The 23372-nt window shown below is 42.7% G+C and overlaps 2 protein-coding genes across 5 annotated transcripts; both read left to right on the top strand.

Annotated features, from left to right (window-relative positions):
- The first annotated feature begins 863 nt into the window (after positions 1-863).
- Positions 864-23051, top strand: LOC110382696 (cytoplasmic FMR1-interacting protein). The gene is made up of 16 exons (XM_064043182.1): positions 864-1061; positions 3480-3661; positions 4537-4664; positions 5868-5965; positions 6533-6637; positions 6858-6943; positions 7692-7812; positions 9344-9535; positions 10040-10254; positions 17346-17476; positions 19803-19973; positions 20503-20585; positions 21270-21412; positions 21860-22033; positions 22506-22537; positions 22933-23051. Exons 1-16 carry the CDS (start codon positions 879-881, stop codon positions 23049-23051), a joined length of 2163 nt encoding a protein of 720 aa, XP_063899252.1. The 5' UTR covers positions 864-878.
- LOC135119222 (cytoplasmic FMR1-interacting protein-like) lies at positions 13601-17081 on the top strand. Of its 4 annotated transcripts, none has more exons than XM_064043319.1 (2): positions 13601-13792; positions 16916-17081. In XM_064043319.1, exons 1-2 carry the CDS (start codon positions 13617-13619, stop codon positions 17064-17066), a joined length of 327 nt encoding a protein of 108 aa, XP_063899389.1. In that variant the 5' UTR covers positions 13601-13616; the 3' UTR covers positions 17067-17081. The 4 variants fall into 4 exon arrangements, with proteins under 4 accessions (XP_063899389.1, XP_063899391.1, XP_063899388.1 ...); XM_064043321.1 differs by lacking the exon at positions 13601-13792 and adding an exon at positions 14771-14949; XM_064043318.1 differs by lacking the exon at positions 13601-13792 and adding an exon at positions 15772-15950.
- Positions 23052-23372: the final 321 nt, after the last annotated feature.

Raw genomic sequence — 23372 nt, 5'->3', positions numbered from 1 at the left:
GGGTTGAGGAGTCAGATCGGCAGTAGGTTAAGTGGGGAACCATGTAACTGGCTTGAGGAGGTCAGATAGACAGTCGCTCCATGTAAAACACTGGTACCTGGACCCCAATACAGTGAGGAGGTCAGATAGGCAGTCGCTCCAAATAAGACACTACCCTTTGTTCGGTTGAGGAGGTCAGATAGGCAGTCGCTCCTTGTAAAACACTGGTACTCAGCTGACCCCATTTTAGTTAGCAAGTTGTTAGGCTGGTAGCCGACCCTAAAATACTTGGGAAAAGGCTAGCCAGATGACGCGGCAAGTCTTCATAGAGTGAGCTTCAGATGTTCCTCGCTCCTGAAGAAGGTAACGCTCATGCAGTGATGCTGTACACGTGGCGATGCTGTTCCCGCGCTATACCGCAGCCGAGGTCTAACGAGCAGCCGGACAGAGTGCACATATACGAGAGGACCGTCCAGGTGCTGGCGCCCGAGGTCGACAAGTTGCTGCAGTTCATGTACTTTCAGGTAACTTTGGCTGCATGTAGCTAGGTCGAGGGGGTCAGATAGGCAGTCGCTCCAACTAAGACACTACCCCTTGGTTGGGTTGAGGAGGTCAGATAGGCAGTCAGGTAAATTTGGACCATGTAACTTGGTTGAGGTAGTCAGATAGACAGTCGCTCCATGTAAAACACTGGTACCTGGACCCCAACACAGTGAGGAGGTCAGATAGGCAGTTGCTACAACTAAGAAACTACCTCTTGATTCGGTTGAGGACGTCAGATAGGCAGTCGCTCCGTATAAAACACTAAGCTGCATCATATAAGACTGGAAGCTGACCCTAACACACTTGGGAAAAGGCTAGCCAGATGACGCGGCAAGTCTTCATAGAGCAAGCTTCAGATGTTCCTCGCTCCTGAAGAAGGTAACGCTCATGCAGTGATGCTGTACACGTGGCGATGCTGTTCCCGCGCTATACCGCAGCCGAGGTCTAACGAGCAGCCGGACAGAGTGCACATATACGAGAGGACCGTCCAGGTGCTGGCGCCCGAGGTCGACAAGCTGCTGCAGTTCATGTACTTTCAGGTAACTTGGACAAGGGTAACTGGGTTGAGGATGTCAGATAGGCAGTCAGAAAAGTTGGGACCATGTCACTTTATTGAGGAGGTGAAGTATAAGTTGGGACCATGTAACTAGGTTGAGGATGTCAGATAAGCAGTTATGTAACTGAGTTGAGGAGGTCAGATTGGCAGTCAGGTAAATTGGGACCATGTAACTGTGTTGAGGAGGTCAGATAGGCAGTCAGGTAATTTGGGACAATGTCAGTGGGTTGAGGAGGTCAGATAGGCAGTCAGGTAAGTTGGAACCATGTAACTTTATTGAGGTGGTCAGAAAGACAGTCGCTCCATGTAAAACACTGGTACCTGGACCCTAACACAGTTGAGGGAGGTCAGATAGACAGTCGCTCTATGTAAAACACTGGTACCTGGACCCCAGCACAGTTGATGGTCAGATAGGCAGTCAGTTAAGTTGGGACCATGTAACTGGGTTGAGGAGGTCAGATAGGCAGTCAGGTAAGTTGGGCCATGAAGATAGCTTGAGGAGGTCAGATAGGCAGTCGCTCCAACTAAGACACTACCCCTTGGTTGGGTTTAGGAGGTCAGATAGCCAGTCGCTCCATGTAAGACACTGGTACTCAGCTGCTATAGTTGGGAAAAGGCTAGCCAGATGACGCGGCAAGTCTTCATAGAGTGAGCTTCAGATGTTCCTCGCTCCTGAAGAAGGTAACGCTCATGCAGTGATGCTGTACACGTGGCGATGCTGTTCCCGCGCTATACCGCAGCCGAGGTCTAACGAGCAGCCGGACAGAGTGCACATATACGAGAGGACCGTCCAGGTGCTGGCGCCCGAGCGAGAGAAGCTGCTGCAGTTCATGTACTTTCAGGTAACTTTGGCTCCATGTAGCTAGGTCGAGGAGGTCAAGTAGGTAGTCAGTCACTGGTCATATAAGTTGGGACCATGTAACTGGGTTGAGGATGTCAGATAAGCAGTCATGTAACTGAGTTAACGAGGTCAGATAGGCAGTCGGGCAACTTGGGACCATGTAATTTTACTGGGGAGGTCAGATAGGCTCTCAGAATGTAGATAGGCAGTCGGGTAAGAAGGGACCATGTAACTGGGTTGAGGGTGTCAGATAGGTAGTCAGAAAAGTTTTGAATATATAACTGGGTTGAGGAGGTCAGATAGGCAGTCGCTCCATGTAAAACACTGGTACCTGGACCCCAACACAGTTGAGGGAGGTCATATAGGCAGTCGCTCCAACTAAGACACTTGTACCTACACAGCTGCATCTAGTTAGACTGGAAGCCAACCCTAAAATACTTGGGGAAAAGGCTAGCCAGATGACGCGGCAAGTCTTCATAGAGTGAGCTTCAGATGTTCCTCGCTCCTGAAGAAGGTAACGCTCATGCAGTGATGCTGTACACGTGGCGATGCTGTTCCCGCGCTATACCGCAGCCGAGGTCTAACGAGCAGCCGGACAGAGTGCACATATACGAGAGAACCGTCCAGGTGCTGGCGCCCGAGCGAGACAAGCTGCTGCAGTTCATGTACTTTCAGGTAACTTGGACGAGGTGTTTCTCAGATAGATCATAGGGCTTGTGTCTAAAATAAAGTCATGTGGGTCGATGGATTATAAAGTTAAGCAATGCTTGGTGCGGTCAGTCATCAGGCCATGGATGGGTGGTCGTGGTTATAACGAATTCTCCCATATTTCGGATGGCATGGTGTAGTGTAGGTCCCTGGGCTGTCATTTTGGCAGTCGTTACTAGTGACTACTCAGAAGCCAGTAAGTATGACAACCAGTTCGGTCTTTTGAACATCATTGGCAGTTGTTACGATTAGTCAGAAGCTGATAAGTCTGACACCCAGTCTAGGTTGAGGAGGTCAGATAGGCAGTCCCTCTAACTAAGACACTACCTCTTGGTTGGATTGATGAGGTCAGATAGACAGCCGCTGCTTGGAAGACACTGGTACCTGGACCCCAACACAGTTGGGAAAAGGCTAACCAGATGATGAGGTAAGTTGGGACATACTGACTAAATGGTACATACTCTCATCGCGCTGTGAGAGTGAAGGAATAGTGAGTGCACCACAGTCCAAGCAAATGTGCCCAAACTATTATATGTCCTGCGCAGCTGACTGATCTCCTTATATGAGAACAGCCGTGGTAGCCGATAATCGGCTAGGAGGTCATCATCATATTTGTTTTGTTACATATATTTATACTAGCGACCCGCTCCGGCTTCGCACGGGATAACAGTATTTAATGTATGTTATTATACATATAAACTTTCCTCTTTAATCACTCTATCTAATAAAAAAAACACATGAAAATCGGTCCGTAATTTTGAAGATTTAAGCGTACAAATGGACAAGGACTTAGGGACAGAAAAAGCGACTTTCTTTTATACCATGTAGTCTATGTTTTCTTATTCTTTCCAGCGCAAAGCAATAGAGCGCTTCTGCGGCGAGGTCAGACGACTCTGTCACGCGGAGAAGCGACGCGACTTCGTGTCAGAAGCTTACCTTCTGACTTTAGGCAAGTTTGTCAATATGTTCGCCGTGTTAGACGAGCTGAAGAACATGAAGAGTTCTGTGAAGAATGATTATTCTACTTATAGGAGGTAAGTTTTTACACCAATTTTGGTGACACCAATGACTGTGTTTCGGATGGCACGTTAAACTGTAACTGTATTCATTTTTGCAATAAATAAATAAATAAACTGTAGGTCCCGACTGTCATTGAACATCCTTGGCAGTCGTTACGGGTAGTCAGAAGCCAGTAAGTCTGACACCAGTCTAACCAAGGGGTATCGAGTTGCCCGGGTAACTGGGTTGTGGGGGTCAGATAGAACAGTCCCTCCTTGTAAAGCACTGGTACTCAGCTACATCCGATTAGACTGCCGGATCCGGAAGCCGGCCGCAACATAGTTGGGAAAAAGGCTCGGAGGATGATGTCAGTTTTCAATTCTTCTGCCGGGGCAGGGCATAGGTCTCTTGTGATAAAGAGAAGGAGTGAGTGTTTTAACCATGAGGCGGACTGGCGATTAATAAAGCTTACGAAGATAATGTTTTTTAGGGTTCTGTACCCAAAGAGGAACGTCTGTCACCAGGCTGTGTCTCATGTGTTAGCTAGACAGATGATGTATTACTGCTATGACATCAACTATAGATAACTAGAATATAAGTATTTTAGGGGCTCGCAAGCAACAAGCGTATTTTTTGGTGGATAATGGTTCGGAACCCTTTGTACATAAGTCCGACTCGCACTTGACCGGTGTTTTGATATTCTACCTAAGTTAACATATGAGGATAACGATCCGAGGTGATAACTTATCATTCGCTCTAGTTACTAAAATCATCGATGTCTATTTTCAATTATATAGTACTTTCCTATACATTTTTTTTCTTAATTTCAATTAATTTCATCAATTCGAATATTTTTTATATTAATTTCCTTCTTAGCTTAATATGCAAATTACCTATATTATTTTTTCAGAGCGGCCCAATTCCTAAAGGTGATGTCAGACAGCCAGAGTTTACAAGAATCACAGAATCTATCCATGTTTTTAGCGACACAGAATAAAATACGCGACACTGTGAAAGATGCCTTGGAGAAGATTAATGGTATGAAGTATTAATTTTTACAAATGTAGTTAATTAGTAATTTTTAAGTGAGAGTTCGTTTCTAAGTGGGGAGCTCGTGGTTAAGGACGGAGCTGAACGCTGAGTGAGCTCGTGGCTAAACGGGGAACTCGTGTCTGAGTGGCTAAGTGCGGATCTTGTGGCTAAGTGGGGAACTCTTGGCTAACGGCCAGTTTCTTCTTCAAAAGTAAAAGTCAAAGTAATGTTTAAAGTAAAAGTAACGGTCAAATTCGTTTTTTCAAGGCTAAAGTGACAGCAAAACTAATAGAAAAAAATAATTTGTAATTGTTATGATATATAATTGTTTGTTGTGTAATTGTTATAAATTTACTTTAGACATTACTTTGACTTTTACTTTGGCTTTTACTTTTGATGAAGAAACTGGCTGTAAGTCAGAAGCCCGTGGATAACGTAGGGCTAAATAACAAAGGTGGGTCTCGTTTGCTATTTAAACATCTTTTGTTCAGTCACTATGAGAAGTCAGAAGCCAGAAAGTCTGACACCAGTCTAACCAAGGGGTATCGGGTTGCCCGGGTAACTGGGTTGCGGAGGTCAGATAGGCAGTCTCTTCTTGTAAAGCACTGGTACTCAGCTGAATCCGGTTAGACTGGAAGCCGATCCCAACATAGTTTGGGAAAAGGCTCGGAGGAGGAGGGGTAGTTAATTTTTAAGTGGGAGTTCGTGGCTAAGTTGGGGATATCGTGGCTAAGTGTGGAACTCGTGGCTAGGTGGGGAACTCGCGGCTAAGTGGAGAACTCGTGGCTAAGTGGAGAACTCGTGGCTAAGTGGGGAACTCGTGGCTAGGTGGGGAACTCGTGGCTAAGTGGGGAACTCGCGGCTAAGTGGGGAACTCGTGGCTAAGTGGGGAACTCGTGGCTAAGTGAGGAACTCGTGGCTAAGTCAGGAGCCCGTGGATAACGTAGGGCTTAATAACAAAGGTGGGTCTCGTCTGCTATTTAAAGATCTTTGGGGCAGTCACTATGAGTATTCGGAAGCCAGAAAGTCTGACACCAGTCTAACCGAGGGGTATTGGGTAGTCTGGGTAACTGTGTTGAGGAGGTCAGATAGGGCAGTCGCTCCTTGTGGCATACTGGTACTCAGCTGCATCCCGTTAGACTGCAAGCCGACCCCAACATAGTTGGGAAAAGGCTAGACAGATGATGAATATTTAATATTTGTCCACAGGTTATGAAGAACTTTTGGCCGACGTGGTCAACATATGCGTGCATATGTTCGAAACTAAAATGTATCTTACGCCCTCTGAGAAACATATGCTGGTCAAGGTAAGCTTTTATACTTATATTATTGCTAGAACTACTTGCTGCTGGATAAAAAGTAGCCTGTATGTTGTTCTGATGTATAAGCTACGTTACTGCCAAGTTTCATCAAAATCCATTCAGTGGTTTGCGCTTGAAGAAGTAAGAAACATACCGCATACACAGAAACTTCTTCCTCGTTTTAATATTCTAGGTTTCACCCACTTCTCGATAGACCTACTTCCCGCATCTGGATAAAAGTAGATTATATTTCATTCAGATAAATAAGCTCCATTCCTACCAAGTTTCATCAAAATCCATGCAGTAGTTTTTGAGTGAAAGAGGATCAAACATATGTACTACAATGTACTATAATACATACACTCAACTAATATTGTAAAACTTTCGCATTTACAATATTAGTGTGATTGATTACCCGCGATTTCACCCGCGTCCTGTGGCAACCTTTGCCCGTACCGGGATAAAATATAGCCTTGTCACTCGAGAAGAGTGTGGCTTTCCAACAGTGAAAGAATTTTTCAAATATTTTTTTTCCCTTATTTTATATATTAATTTTATTCTCTTGTTTTCTAGGTAATGGGTTTCGGCCTGTTTTTGATGGATTCTGAAGTTTGCAACATTAACAGACTTGATCAGAAGAAAAAGATTCGTTTGGATCGTATCGATAGAATATTCAAGGTAAGTTTGTCTGTGGCAACGTATCTCCTAAACGGATGAACCGATTTGGATGCGGTTCTTTTAGATGAAAGCTGGTGTTTTAGAGGGGGTTTTTAGATATGTTTCATCAAAATCTGCTCAGCTGTTTTAAAGTTATTTGCCGATATAAATTTAGAATTATGTAATTTTTAATATATTCTTCCTATTAGGGAAATAATAGTAATGAATTGTTTTGTTACAGAATTTGGAAGTGGTACCTCTATTCGGTGATATGCAAATCGCACCGTTCAACTATATTAAGCGGTCGAAACATTATGATCCGAGCAAGTAAGTATGGTTTTATATCTTAGTTCCTTCACGCTGGTCCCTAAAGTGAATATTTATACAGAAGGTAGGAAATTCTATTTTTTTGAGGTTCTACTGAAGTAGATATGATTCGTGGTCTTATCGATCGATAACTCAAAGTAATTTTTTATGTCTATTTTTAGCTCTGAAAGAAAGTTCTTACAATTCAAATGTGGGCTTAATTTTTAATCGCAGAATAATTTAATTATAATAATAGCATCCTCTGTGGTTTCACCCGCGTCCCGAGATAACTGCTTCCGTAGCCAGATGACAAAAACTATCCAAACTAATATTATAAATGCGAAAGTAACTCTGTCTGTCTGTCTGTCTGTCTTTTCTTCACGCCTAAACTACTGAACCGATTTGTGTGAAATTTGGTACAGACATAGTTTGAAACTTGAGAAAGGACATAGGATAGTTTTTATTACAAAAAAAAATAAAAATAAAATTATTCCGGACATATAGCGCCATCTATTGGTCAAATCAAAAATCTGCTGGTAGTCACTATTCCACGCGAACGAAGTTGCGGGCAAAAGCTATAATTTTCAGTTTAAATGGTTCAGTCATTCTTGGGTAATAAGTAGTGTAACTTCACTACTCGACTTAGTTAACACAATTTTCTTTTAAATAATTTCTTTTTATATTTAATTGGTGGGGGGGCCAGAAACTTACACCTAAACGCTTTGTTAAGACACGTAAAATTTCTCTAACCCCACTCTTAACTTCTCAGATGGCCGCTATCATCCAACTCCAACCCGCCGTCTCCCCAAGCTGACCTGATGGTCCACCTGCCCCAAATACGAGAGGAACATCAGAACTACATCTCCGAGCTCGCTAGATATAGCAACGAGGTAAGACTAGCTGTTCCTGGTGGGAACAACTTCACGTGGATAAAAGTAGTATTTTGCCTTCCTAGATAACTCTGCCGTTCGTTGGTCGAGTAGTTCGCGAAATTACTGTGTTCAAATGTGTCAATGGTTACCGATAAAGTGTCAGTTAGTTATCTGATAGTTAGTGGTATCTTCCAGATAAAAGTCTGCTTATGATTTCTATATAATGCTATCCGGATATTGTTATCGGAGACCATTGAATCCAAAAGTTATAGTTTATCTGTCACATAAGTCCCTAATAGGCTATAGGAGACTTCCAAGTTACACTTTATCTGTCCGATAAGTCCCTGATAGCCTATCAGAGACTTTATCAGTAACCGGTGGAACTTGCCATAAGTAAGTACTAGTTTCTTTATGTGATTTCGCCTGAGTCACGAGGGAACCACTTCCCGCACGTGGATAAAAAAGTATATAGTCTAGCTCCAACCCGCCGTCTCCTCAAGCTGACCTGATGGTCCACCTGCCCCAAATACGAGAGGAACATCAGAACTACATCTCCGAGCTCGCCAGATATAGCAACGAGGTAAGATAGCTGTTAGGAACTAGCTGTTTCTAGTGGGAACAACTTCCTGCACGGGGATAAAATATAGCCTATGTTACTCGGGAAGAGTGTAGCTTTTCAACAGTGAAATAATTTTTCTGCATGTGGATAAAAAGTACCCTATAGCCTTCCTAGATAAATGGGCTATCTAACAGTGAAAGAATATTTCAAATCGGGTTTTTAGTTTCTAAGATTAGCGCGTTCAAAAAAACAGACTATAATATTGAGACCTGGTGGCACTGGTTACCGATAAAGTGTCAGTTAGTTATCTGATAGTTAGTGGTATCTACCTGGTAAAGGCTGCTTATAATGTTTAAGCATCAAAATTATATCTCCGAGCTCGCTAGATATAGTAATGAGGTAAAATAGCCGTTACAAACTAGCTATTCTTTGTGGGAACATTACCGCGGCGCTGGTACATGGCGGGCTTAAGAAGGAACATGGCGGGGTTTAGTCAGTAAGAGTCTGACACTCCCGAGAGCTGCACACACAGCGGGAGTCGCTAGCTTTTCCTGATGGGAACTACATTCCGCATGTGGATAAAAAGTATCGTTTATGTTGTTGTGATTCTATCAAGCCATATTATTGTCAAGTTTCATCAAAATTCTTTCAGCAGTTTTTGAGTGGTAGAGGAATAAACATCCATACGTAAAAGCTTTCTGTGCAAGTCTAGCATTTTCTTGCGGTTTCACCCACATCCCGTGGGAATTTTTGCCCGTACCGGGATAAAATATAACCTAGGTTACTCGGGAAGAGTGTAGCTTTTCAACTGTGGCAGAATTTTTCAAATGAGTTCACTCTCGAGTATATACATATATAAATAAAATGTGCATGTACTAAAACACACAAGTATGCTTTCATGAGATAACAAATATTTACCGTTGCATCAATTACTTCAAATAAGATGGATCCCTTTAATACGCAAAAAATAACCCATATTTCCTATTACAGGTGACAACAACATTCAAAGAAGCCGGTTCAGACACTGAAAATAAGGCCGTCACAGAACTGTGCCTCCGAGGCTTACAGCTCCTATCTTCATGGTGTTCAGTATTGACTGAACTGTGTTCATGGAAACTGCTGCATCCGACTGATCATGCGAGTAACCCGCGCTGTCCGGCTGATGCTGAGGAGTATGAGAGGGTAAGACGGTTGGCTATTTTTAAGACAGGCGGCTATTTTTAAGACAGATGGCTATTTTGAAGACAGTTGGCTATTTGAGTTGAAAGTGGTTGTTTAGTGTGTTGGTGAGTGTTTAAGTGTGATTGGTGGTTGTTAGGACAGTTGGCTATTTTTTGGTCAGGTGGCTATTTGTTTAGCTTAGTAGAGAGTGGTTTGAGATGAGTGGTGGTTGTTAGGACAGTTGGCTACTCTATAGACAGGTGGCTAATTGTGTGATAATGTGGCTATTACAACGATAAAAGGTTAATTAAGTAACTGACGAGTATTTTATGACTAGTGGATGTTATAAGATCATTTGGCTATTTTGAAGTCACATGGCTACTTCAGCGTCTATTAGCTGTTTTTGTCACTAATTTAGTGTATAGTGGTTATTTACCTAAGTAACTATTTGTTTAGCCAAATGTCATGTTATAAGCCATCACAGAACTCTGCCAAAAAGGCTTAAAAATCCCTTTTTTTCCCCAGGCAACCCGCTACAACTACACCTCAGAAGAGAAATTCGCCATGATAGAAGTAATAGCCATGATCAAGGGGCTGCAGGTGCTCATGGCTCGCATGGAGACGGTGTTCGCTGACGCAGCCAGGCGGTCCATCTATGCGGAACTGCAGGACTTCGTGCAGCTCATGCTGAGAGAGCCGCTCAGGAAGGCCATTAAGAACAAGAAGGATCTCATACGCAGGTAGGTTCTGACAAAATCTAACAATGACTCAGTCTGATAATGTGACTCAGTCTGACAGTGTGACTTAATGTGACAATGTGACTAAGTCTGATAATGACGCTAAGTCTGACAATGTGACTGAACTCTGACATTGTGACTAAGTTCTGACAATGATGCTAAGTCTGACAATCTAAGTCTGACAATGAGACTAAAATCTGTCAATCTGACTAAGTCTATTATGACTAAGTCTGGCAATGTGTCTCAGTCTGACAATGTGACTTAGTCTGACAATGATGCTAAGTCTGACAATGTGTCTCAGTCTGACAATCTAAGTCTGACAATGTGTCTGAAGTCTGAAAATCTAAGTCTGACAATGTGACTGAAGTCTGACAATGTGACTGAGTCTGAAAATGAGATTGAAGTCCGACAGTCTGACAAAGTCTGACAATCTGACAACACGACCAAGTTAGATGAGCATCTGACAGTATGAGCTTGTGACATGACAGAGGTGCTAGGCATGATCAAGGGGCTGCAGGTGCTCATGGCTCGCATGGAGACGGTGTTCGCTGACGCAGCCAGGCGGTCCATCTATGCGGAACTGCAGGACTTCGTGCAGCTCATGCTGAGGGAGCCGCTCCGGAAGGCCATTAAGAACAAGAAGGATCTCATACGCAGGTAAGTTCTGACCGAGTCTGACAATGTGACTTAGTCTGACAATGTTACTAAGTCTGACAATGTGTCTTAGTCTGACAATGCGTCTTAGTCTGCGACAAAGCCTGACAATGTGACTGAGGTCTGACAATCTAAGTCTGACAATTTGACTGAAGTCTGACAATCTAAGTCTGACAGTTTGTCTGAAGTCTGACAATGCTAAGTTACATGAGCATCTGACAGTATGAGCTTGTGACATGACAGAGGTGCTAGGCATGATCAAGGGGCTGCAGGTGCTCATGGCTCGCATGGAGACGGTGTTCGCTGACGCAGCCAGGCGGTCCATCTATGCGGAACTGCAGGACTTCGTGCAGCTCATGCTGAGGGAGCCGCTCCGGAAGGCCATTAAGAACAAGAAGGATCTGATACGCAGGTAAGCTGTGACCGAGTCTGACAGTGACTCAGTCTGACAATGTGACTAAGTCTGACAATGTGTCCTAGTCTGACCATGTGACAAAGTATGAAAATGTGACTGAAGTCTGACTGAGTCTGACAATGAGACCGAAGTCTGACGTTCTAAGTCTGAAAATATGACTGAAGTCTGATAATGTCCCTGAAGTCTGACAATGTGACTGAGGTCTGACAATCTAAGTCTGACAATCTTAGTCTGACAATCTAAGTCTGACAATGTGACTGAAGTTTCTGAATAAGTCTGACAATGTGACTGAAGTCTGACAATTAGAATGTGTCCGAGAATGTGACTGAGGTCTGATAATGTGACTGAAGTCGGACAATCTAAGTCTGATAATGTGACTAAGTCTGACAAAAGTCTGACAATGCTAAGTTACATGAGCATCTGACGGTATGAGCTTGTGACATGACAGAGGTGCTAGGCATGATCAAGGGGCTGCAGGTGCTCATGGCTCGCATGGAGACGGGTGTTCGCTGACGCAGCCAGGCGGTCCATCTATGCGGAACTGCAGGACTTCGTGCAGCTCATGCTGAGGGAGCCGCTCCGGAAGGCCATTAAGAATAAGAAGGATCTCATACGCAGGTAAGCTGTGTCAAAATCTAACTGTGACTCAGTCTGACAATATGACTAAGTCTGACAATGCTAAGTTACATGAGCATCTGACAGTATGAGCTTGTGACATGACAGAGGTGCTAGGCATGATCAAGGGGCTGCAGGTGCTCATGGCTCGCATGGAGACGGTGTTCGCTGACGCAGCCAGGCGGTCCATCTATGCGGAACTGCAGGACTTCGTGCAGCTCATGCTGAGGGAGCCGCTCCGGAAGGCCATTAAGAATAAGAAGGATCTCATACGCAGGTAAGTTCTGACTAAGTCTGACAATGTGACTCAGTCTGACTATGTGACTAAGTCTGACAATGTAGTCTGACAATGTGACTGAAGTCTGACAGTGTGATTAAGTTTGAAAATGTGATTAAGTCTGACAATGTGACTAAGTCTGACAATGATGCTAAGTCTGACAATGTGACTGAGGTTTGACAATGTGACTAAGTCTGACAATGTCCCTGAAGTCTGACAATGTGACTGAAGTCTGACAATGTGACTGAAGTCTGACAATGTGACTGAAGTCTGACAATCTGACTGAAGTCTGACAATCTGACTTAGTCTGACAATGCTAAGTGACATGAGCATCTGACAGTATGAGCTTGTGACATGACAGAGGTGCTAGGCATGATCAAGGGGCTGCAGGTGCTCATGGCTCGCATGGAGACGGTGTTCGCTGACGCAGCCAGGCGGTCCATCTATGCGGAACTGCAGGACTTCGTGCAGCTCATGCTGAGGGAGCCGCTCCGGAAGGCCATTAAGAACAAGAAGGATCTCATACGCAGGTAAGTTCTGACTAAGTCTGACAATGTGACTCAGTCTGACTATGTGACTAAGTCTGACAATGTAGTCTGACAATGTGACTGAAGTCTGACAGTGTGATTAAGTTTGAAAATGTGATTAAGTCTGACAATGTGACTAAGTCTGACAATGTCTTTGTCTGACAATGATGCTAAGTCTGACAATGTGACTGAGGTTTGACAATGTGACTAAGTCTGACAATGTCCCTGAAGTCTGACAATGTGACTGAAGTCTGACAATGTGACTGAAGTCTGACATTTTAAGTCTGACAATCTGACTAAGTCTGACAACATGACCAAGTTACAAGAGCATCTGACAGTATGAGCTTGTGACATGACAGAGGTGCTAGGCATGATCAAGGGGCTGCAGGTGCTCATGGCTCGCATGGAGACGGTGTTCGCTGACGCAGCCAGGCGGTCCATCTATGCGGAACTGCAGGACTTCGTGCAGCTCATGCTGAGGGAGCCGCTCCGGAAGGCCATTAAGAATAAGAAGGATCTCATACGCAGGTAAGTTCTGACTAAGTCTGACAATGTGACTCAGTCTGACTATGTGACTAAGTCTGACAATGTAGTCTGACAATGTGACTGAAGTCTGACAGTGTGATTAAGTTTGAAAATGTGATTAAGTCTGACAATGTGACTAAGTCTGACAATGTCTTTGTCTGACAATGATGCTAAGTCTGACAATGTGACTGAGGTTTGACAATGTGACTAAGTCTGACAATGTCCCTGAAGTCTGACAATGTGACTGAAGTCTGACAATGTGACTGAAGTCTGACATTTTAAGTCTGACAATCTGACTAAGTCTGACAACATGACCAAGTTACAAGAGCATCTGACAGTATGAGCTTGTGACATGACAGAGGTGCTAGGCATGATCAAGGGGCTGCAGGTGCTCATGGCTCGCATGGAGACGGTGTTCGCTGACGCAGCCAGGCGGTCCATCTATGCGGAACTGCAGGACTTCGTGCAGCTCATGCTGAGGGAGCCGCTCCGGAAGGCCATTAAGAATAAGAAGGATCTCATACGCAGGTAAGCTGTGACTGAGTCTGACAATGTGACTGAAGTCTGACAATCTAAGTCTGACAATGAGACAGGTCTGACAATCTAAGTCTGAAATTGTGACTAGGTCTGACAATGTGACTGTTTGTAAATGTGACTAAGTCAGACAATGTGTTTTAGCCGGACAATGTGACTGGTATCTGACAATCTGTCTAGTTCTGACAATGTCTTAGTCTGACAATCTAAGTCTGACAATGTGACTTAAGTCTGACAATGAGAATGTGTCTGAGTCTGACAATGTGAAAATGTGACTAAGTCTGAAAATCTGACTAGGTCTGACAATGCTAAGTTACATGAGCATCTGACAGTATGAGCTTGTGACATGACAGAGGTGCTAGGCATGATCAAGGGGCTGCAGGTGCTCATGGCTCGCATGGAGACGGTGTTCGCTGACGCAGCCAGGCGGTCCATCTATGCGGAACTGCAGGACTTCGTGCAGCTCATGCTGAGGGAGCCGCTCCGGAAGGCCATTAAGAATAAGAAGGATCTTATACGCAGGTAAGCTGTGACTGAGTCTGACAAGGTGGCTCAGTCTGACAGAATGACTGAAGTTTGACAATTTAAGTCTGACTATGTGACTTAATCTGACAATGATGCTAAGTCTGACAATGTGACTAAAGTCTGACAAAGTGACTGAAGTCTGACAATGTGACTAAGTCTGACAATGTCTCCTAGTCTGATAATGAGAATGACTGACAATGTGTTTAAGACAAAGTCTGACAATGTGACTAATTCTGACATGACTAAGTCTGACAATGTGTCTTAGTCTGACAATGTGTCTTAGTCTGACGATGTGACAAAGTCTGACAATGTGACTGAAGTCTGACAATGCGACTCAATCTGACAATGTGTCTGAATTATGACAATCTAAGTCTGATAATGTGACTAGTCTGATAATCTAAGTCTGACAATGCTAAGTAACATGAGCATCTGACAGTATGAGCTTGTGACATGACAGAGGTGCTAGGCATGATCAAGGGGCTGCAGGTGCTCATGGCTCGCATGGAGACGGTGTTCGCTGACGCAGCCAGGCGGTCCATCTATGCGGAACTGCAGGACTTCGTGCAGCTCATGCTGAGGGAGCCGCTCCGGAAGGCCATTAAGAACAAGAAGGATCTGATACGCAGGTAAGCTGTGACCGAGTCTGACAATGTGACTGAAGTCCGACAATCTAAGTCTGACAATTTGATTAAGTCTGACAGTGTGACTGAGTCTGACAATGTGACTAAAGTCTGACAATGAGACTAAGTCTGACAATGTGACTAAGTTTGACAATCTGACCAAGTCTGACAGTGTTACTGTCTGACACTGTGACAGTCTGACAATGGGACTAATTCTGACAATGTGACTAGGTCTGACAATGTGATAAGTCTGACAATGTGACAAAGTCTGACAATGTGACTCAGTCTGATAATTTGACTAAGTCTGACAGTGTGACTGAGTCTGACAATGTGACTTAGTCTGATAATGTGACTAAGTTTGATAATGTGACTAAGTCTGACAATGTGACTAAGTCTGAGAATGTGACTAAGTCTGACAGTGAATCGGTCTGACAATCTTACTTAGTCTGACAATGTCTGAAGTTTGATAATCTGACTAAGTCTGACAATGAGGCTAAGTCTGACAGTGTGACTAAGTCTGACAATGATGCTAAATCTGACAATGTGACTAAGTCTGACAATCTGAGTCTGATAATGTGACTGACGTCTGACAATCTAAGTCTGACAATGTGATTGAGGTCTGACTATCTAAGTCTGATAATTGACCAAGTCTGACAATGTGACTGGAGTCTGAGAATGTGTCTTAGTCTGACAATGTAACTGAAGTCTGATAATCTAAGTCTGACAGTGTGTGAAGTATGACAATCTAAGTCTGATAATGTGTCTGAAGTCTGACAGTCTAAGTCTGACATTGCTAAGTTACATGAGCATCTGACAGTATGAGCTTGTGACATGACAGAGGTGCTAGGCATGATCAAGGGGCTGCAGGTGCTCATGGCTCGCATGGAGACGGTGTTCGCTGACGCAGCCAGGCGGTCCATCTATGCGGAACTGCAGGACTTCGTGCAGCTCATGCTGAGGGAGCCGCTCCGGAAGGCCATTAAGAACAAGAAGGATCTCATACGCAGGTAAGCTGTGACAAAGTCTGACAATGTGACAAAGTCAGACAATGTGACTTAGTCTGACAATGTGACTAACGTCTGACATTGTGACAGTCTGACAATGTAACTGTCTGACCATTTGACTAAGTCTGACAATGTCTTAGTCTGACAATCTGACTAAGTCTGACAATGTGACGATGTCTGACAATGTGACTAAGTCTGACGTCTGACAATGAGACTGAAGTCTGACAATTTAAGTCTGATAATGTGACTGAAGTCTGACAATCTAAGTCTGACAATGTGACTAAGTCTGACAATATGACTGACTGACAATGGGACTGAAGTCTGATAATGTGACTGAGTCTGACAATGAGACTGAAGTCTGACAATATCAGTCTGACAATGTGTCTGAAGTCTGACAATGTGTCTTAGTCTGACAATTTGAAAGTCAGACTTTGTGACTAAGTCTGACAATCTTACCCAAGTCTGACAATGTGACTGAAGTCTGACAATGCTAAGTTACATGAGCATCTGACAGTACGAGCGCGTGACATGACAGAGGTGCTAGGCATGATCAAGGGGCTGCAGGTGCTCATGGCTCGCATGGAGACGGTGTTCGCTGACGCAGCCAGGCGGTCCATCTATGCGGAACTGCAGGACTTCGTGCAGCTCATGCTGAGGGAGCCGCTCCGGAAGGCCATTAAGAATAAGAAGGACCTCATACGCAGGTAAGTTCTGACTGAGTCTAACAGTGACTCAGTCTGACAACGTGACTAAGACTGACAATGTGACAAAGTCTGACAATGTGACAGTATGACAACCTGGCTAAACCTGATCACACCCCACAATATGCCTCTTTGACAACATGACCAAACCTCTGACAACGTGATCAAATCTGACAATGTGATCAAGTGACAACATGACCAAATATGACAAAGAGACCAACTTTGACTAATATTTTCGACCAACTTTAACCTATATATTTCTTTCAGTATCATAGTATCAGTTCGTGAAACTTGCGGTGATTGGGCGCGCGGCTGTGAGCCGCAACAGGATCCGGCGCTGCGAGGGAAGAAGGATGGAGAAGCTAGTTTCACTATTAAATCTGACATTGAGACCAAGACTGACAACATGTCCAACTGACAAAGTGTCCGTATGACAACCTGACCTAGTGGCCAAATAATACGGAATGGCTGTCCGACAACATGACCAAACCTCTGATGACGTGATCAAGTGACAACATGAACAAATATGACTATGTGATCAAGTGAAAACATGACCAAACCTCTGACAACGTGAACAAATCTGACAAAGTGACCAAGTGATAACAAGACCAAATGTGACAATGTGATCATTTGCGGCATGACCAAACTTCTGACATCATGACCAACTTTAACCAAGTTTTTTCCTACTTTTCCTCAGTATAATAGTATCAGTTCGTGAAACTTGCGGTGATTGGGCGCGCGGCTGTGAACCGCAACAGGATCCGGCGCTGCGAGGGAAGAAGGATGGAGAAGCTAGTTTCACTATCAAAGTGCCTAGGCGGAATGTTGGTGAGTTTTCATACAAAATATTTGACTGTTGAGAGCAGCTGTTAGAGTGCAAATTATTCCAATGCGAATTTTAGGGATACGGTGCATGATTCTCCCAAAATTTTGATTGCAAAATATTTCGAGAAATATTAGAATTGAAAAAGTTTCGTTTAAAAACATAAAAAATCAGGTCTATTATTATAGCGAATGATATATACATAAACTCTTTTGCAAAAAAAGCGGGCACCTATGCGAAATCTTAGTTTTCAGGACTTCACGTGTACTTCAAAGGGTTTTAATGATTTTAGTATGTTTCTAGCATCAAAAGAGTTAGCCGAGCATGCGTGAGAGTGTATTCTAAATTTGAATTTTGTACAATTGCTAAGAAATTGGTTAAACCTTGTTTGGGACTAATTGCTGGCAGAAAGTTCGTCGGTGTTTCGAAAAGTTTTTGAAGTAATTTTCAGAAAAATGATAATGCATTTTTAATTAATGATTAATGTACTTTTTTGTTAGATCAAAACATTTTTGAAAAGCTATGCGTATTTGATAAAATTTTCACCTGTTCTAAATGGGCTATATTGATGATTGATGGCAATGTTAAGAGTTTCGGTATTTTAGTGTAAAGCGTTCTATTGTTTAGATATTGTACCCACGTGTTTTAAAATATCGCTTTTTCATAAATAAACACTATTTAGAAGAGTATCAGTACTTCGAGCTGCGACAAAACCAATTTAAAGTAAGCAGTGCCGATCACAACTCGTCTCCTATCAGACTTTGACATTTTTAAAAGTCTTGAAATTCTACAAAAGACAGAAAATAGCGCATAAACTGTCAGCACGAGGTCTAAAGGTCTCGTAATCACTGATTTTTAAACCACCTCGTCTCTTGGGAAACTCCGTAGACCTCTGAAGATCTATGAGTCTGAGCGTTTAAATAGCGTGTTTTCATCTCACGGACATTTTATTAAATAGACTTGCCCACAATGAGATTTTCTAGCATCTACAGCACTTTCTTGCTTAAATCATAACAATAATTGGCTATCTGCTCATTTCTTAAGAACCATGCGTTTGGCCAATAATTTTGTATTCCTGACTCCCTTTCAGCTAAATCGTCGTTTAGTAACCCGATACCTATGGAGTTATCGAGAGCTTCAACGCGGCAATAATTTGACTTTTTAGATAGCTTTAACCCTCCTCATCATTTTTCATGTGGTTAATTTTAACATTTATCTCAAAACTTGGTATTTTTTAAATGTCAAAGTTCGATAGGAGACGAGTTGTGATCGGCACTGCTTACTTTAAATTGGTTTTGTCGCAGCCAAAGGTACTGATACTCTTCTAAATAGTGTTTATTTATGAAAAAGCGGAAATTTATCACACGTGGGTACAATATCTAAACAATGGAACGCTTTCCACTAAAATACCGAAACTCTTAACATTGCCATCAATCATCAGTATAGCCCATTTAGAGCAAGTGAAAATTTTATCAAATACACATAGTTTTTCAAAAATGTTTTGATCTAACAAAAAAGTACATTAATCATAAATTAAAAATGCATTATCATTTTTCTGAAAATCACTTCAAAAACTTTTCAAAACACCGACGAACTTTCTGCTAGCAATTAGTCCAAAACAAGGTTTAACCAATTTCTTAGCAATTGTACAAAATTCAAATTTAGAATACACTCTTACGCATGCTTGGCTAACCCTTTTGATGCTAGAAACATACTACAATCATTAAAACCCTTTGAAATACACGTAAAGTCCTTAAAACTAAGATTTCGCATAGGTGCCCGTTTTTTTTGCAAAAGAGTGTATATTGCTTAGGTAAATTTTTGAAGTCATTTTTGAAAGAAAGAATTTAATTATTATTTCAATTTTTCTCACTTTATCATAAGTAATCTTTTCTTCGTAAAACTTAATTACTTTTCGATTATTTTTGCCTACTATATCACCGGGAATTGTGAAGCTTCCCAACAATGAAAAATCTTCAATTTAATTAATTTCAGCACGAGCTCTGAGGATACAAAAAGCAATAAAAATATTTCCTTTTTATAAAAGTAATATACAAATATTTACAACTAGCTTCTGCCAGCGGTTTCACCCGCATCCCGTGGGAACTACTTCCCGTACCGCGATAAAAAGTAGCCTATAGCCTTCCTCGATAACTGGGCTATCTAACACTGAAAGAAATTTTCAAATCGGACCAGTAGTTCCTGAGATTAGCGCGTTCAAACAAACAAACAAAGAAACAAACCCTTCAGCTTTATAATGTTAGTATAGATTATCACATATTTATATACAATTATACATATTTTTATTTATAAACAATCGTTTTTTCACAGGGCCATCATCCACCCAGCTATACATGGTGCGAACACAGCTCGAAGCGCTGATCTCCGACAAGTCTGGTGGACGTCGGACCTTACGTAAAGATTTAGACGCAGGCACACTGACGCAGATAGAGACATTCCATCGTCTGAGCTTCTACTGGGGATACCTGCTGAATTTGAGTGGTAAGTAACATTTATTTATTTATTTAACAGTATGTACACAGTTATACACACGTCAAACTGTGGGTCCCGGCTGTCATTGAACATCCTTGGCAGTCGTTACGGGTAGTCAGATGCTAGTAAGTCTGACACAAGTCTAACTAAGGGGTATCGGGTTGCCCGGGCAACTGGGTTGATGATGTTGGGGTCGGCTTCCAGTCTAACCGGATGCAGCTGAGTACTAGTGTGCCACAAGGAGCGACTGCCCTATCTTACCCCCTCAACCCAACTAATTAACCGTTAGACTGGTATGAGATTAACTGGCTTCTGACTACCCGTAACGACTGCCAAGGATGTTCAATGTCAACCGGGATCTACAGTTTAACGTGCCATCCGAAACACAGTCATTGGTGTCTAAGATATACTTAGAAAGTACATACAAACTTAGAAAAGTTGCATTGGTACTTGCCTGATCTAGAATCGAACCCGATGACTTAGTACCCCTATATACCATATATTCGAGCGACAGTAACAATTTTTCTTTTGTCCATAGATTCTCTACAAAAATGCTGCGATCTATCTCAACTTTGGTACAGAGAGTTCTACTTGGAAATGACTATGGGACGCAAAGTTAACGTAAGTACTTATTAATATACCCCAGCGGGGCCCAGCAGGGCCAAGGCCTGCCGGGGCTGCGGGATTGTTCGAAAGAGTTACCACGGTACATACGCGGCCTACGACGGAACACGACGGTGTTTAGTCAGTAGGAGTCTGACACTCCCTCACCGCGCGTAACCCACAGCGGGAGGGGTAATTTGATGATTTTTGACGTCGTTAAAAAAAACTTATTAATACACGTCCCGTGGCAACTACTGCCCGTACCAGGATAAAATATAGCCTATGTTACTCGGGAAGAGTGTAGCATTCCAACAGTGAAAAATATTAATATATTCAATTTAAATCAGTTTAGAAGTTTCGGAGCCTTTGGGATACAAACAAACAAACAAAACCGGTCAAGTGCGAGTCGGACTCGATCAATAAGCAAAAAGGCCCCGTTTGTTGTATGGGAGCCCCCCAAAATATTTATATTATTCTAGTTTTCAGTATTTGTTGTTATACCGCTATACGCTATACCACAGAAATACATCATCTGGGAAAATTTTAACTCTCTAACCATCACGGTTCATGAGATACAGCCTGGTGACAGTCAGACGGATGGACAGAGGAGCGAAAACAATAGGGTCCCGTTTTACCCTTTGGGTACGGATCCCTAAAAAGCATGTTTTTTTATTCTCTTAATTTACTTATTTTTATTTACAGAAATGCATGGTCCGCCATCAGCACAACGAGGAGTGTAATGACCTGATAACCATGGAGAAACGCATACAGTTCCCCATAGAGATGTCTATGCCATGGATCCTGACTGACCACATACTGAGGACTAAAGAACCCGCTATGATGGAGTAAGTTTAACTATGTGTCTAGCCTTTACTCAAAAAAAGTCTGCGTCAAACTATGCTTGACGTGGTCGAACCGTGGATGGGTGATCTGTCATCCATTGATGGGTCCCGGCTGTCATTCGAACATCTTTGGCAGTCATTACGGGTAGCTAGAAAGTATGTCAAGTATTGCCAAAGTTTTGCCTATGTAAATGGGTTGAGGAGCTCAGATAGGCAGTCCCTCCTTGTGGCACACTGGTACTCAACTGCATCCAATTAGACTGGAAGCCGACCCTAACATACATAGTTGATAGCCGACCACAATACTCGTATACATAGTTGAGAAATAGCTAAGTAGAAAAGTCTTATAGTTAAAGTTTTATTTCCAATGTCCTATTCATTAAAATACTCCTTACTTCAAACAAAAACAGGCCTTAAGTACCAGCCAATAACTCCCAATTTCCTTTACAGATACGTGCTCTACCCACTAGATCTCTACAACGATTCGGCTCAATACGCGCTGACAGTGTTCCGCAAGCAGTTTCTATACGACGAAGTGGAAGCGGAAGTCAATCTGTGCTTCGACCAGTTCGTGTACAAGCTTTCTGAACAGGTGTACGCGCATTTCAAACAGTTGGCCAGCAGGTGAGATATAGAAAGACGGCCCTATGACCTGATTGCGAAAATAGGAAAAATGCATTTTGGACGCTTGCTATGGAAAATATATGGTTGGAAAGTAGTCTAAAACTAGGCCTATGGTCGTCTCCAAATCCTCAAAGAATTGCATTGAAATTGGCTCAGCCGTTTTCGAGTTACACCCTCACGAAGCGAAGGGGGTCTTAAAAATTTCAACAGTAACTTTGAGGACTTCTAACTCCTAAATAGATGGTAAGATTTTGGTGTAACTTATATCAATGGATAGCTAGTGTATAGGTGCAAATACTGAGCCATAAATGATGGAATTCTGTCTACTCATTCAAAAGTTATGGGCACTTAAACATGACTGGATTCCATATGCGCTGACATAAAAGTAGTTAGTAAGCAGTTCTTATACGACGAAGTGGAAGCGGAAGTCAATCTGTGCTTCGACCAGTTCGTGTACAAGCTCTCCGAGCAGGTGTACGCGCATTACAAACAGCTGGCCAGCAGGTGAGTGAAAATCTTAGGAGACTGTTTGGGTCCTGACTGCGAAAATAAGATAAATGAATTTTGGACGCTTGTAGGGAAAAAAATAGGTTAAAAAGTAGTCTAATCATGTCTCTAGGGTCGCCTCCAAATCCTCACTAAATTGTATTGAAATTGGCCCAGCCGTTTTTGAGTTACACCCCCACAAAGATAGGGGGTCTTAAAAATTTCAACAGTAACTTTAAGGACTTCTAGCTCCTAAATGGATGATTAGATTTTGGTGTAACTTAATATAACTTTCAATGGATAGCTAGTGTAATGATGCAAATGCTGAGTTATAAACGATGCAACTCGGTCTACCCATTCAAAAGTTATGAGCATTTAAAAACGACTCGGTTCTATATACGCCATGACAGTAGTTAGCAAGCAGTTTCTATACGACGAAGTGGAAGCCGAAGTCAATCTGTGCTTCGACCAGTTCGTGTACAAGCTCTCCGAACAGGTGTACGCGCATTACAAACAGCTGGCCAGCAGGTGAGATATAGAAAGACGGTCCTATGACCTGATTGCGAAAATAATAATAATAAATTTTGGACGCTTGCTATTGAGAATACCCGGATGAAAACTAGTCTAAAACTAGCGTTAGGGTAGCCTCCAAATCCTCACAGAATTGCATCGAAATTGGCCGTCGTTTTTGAGTAGCAACCTCACAAAAAGAGAGGGGGTCCTAAAAATTTCATCTGTAACTTTACGGACTTCCATGTCCGGGAAGGATGGTCAGATTTTGATGAGGCTTACACTAATCGATAGCCTGTGTAATTGGCCAAATGCTGAGCTATAAATGATGCGATTATGTCTA

The sequence above is a fragment of the Helicoverpa armigera genome, chromosome 31, assembly GCF_030705265.1.
Source record: "Helicoverpa armigera isolate CAAS_96S chromosome 31, ASM3070526v1, whole genome shotgun sequence".
In the NCBI taxonomy this organism is placed as follows: domain Eukaryota; kingdom Metazoa; phylum Arthropoda; class Insecta; order Lepidoptera; family Noctuidae; genus Helicoverpa; species Helicoverpa armigera.
The sequence above is the reverse complement of the archived record's forward strand: the minus strand, read 5'-3'. Positions and strand labels throughout refer to the sequence as shown.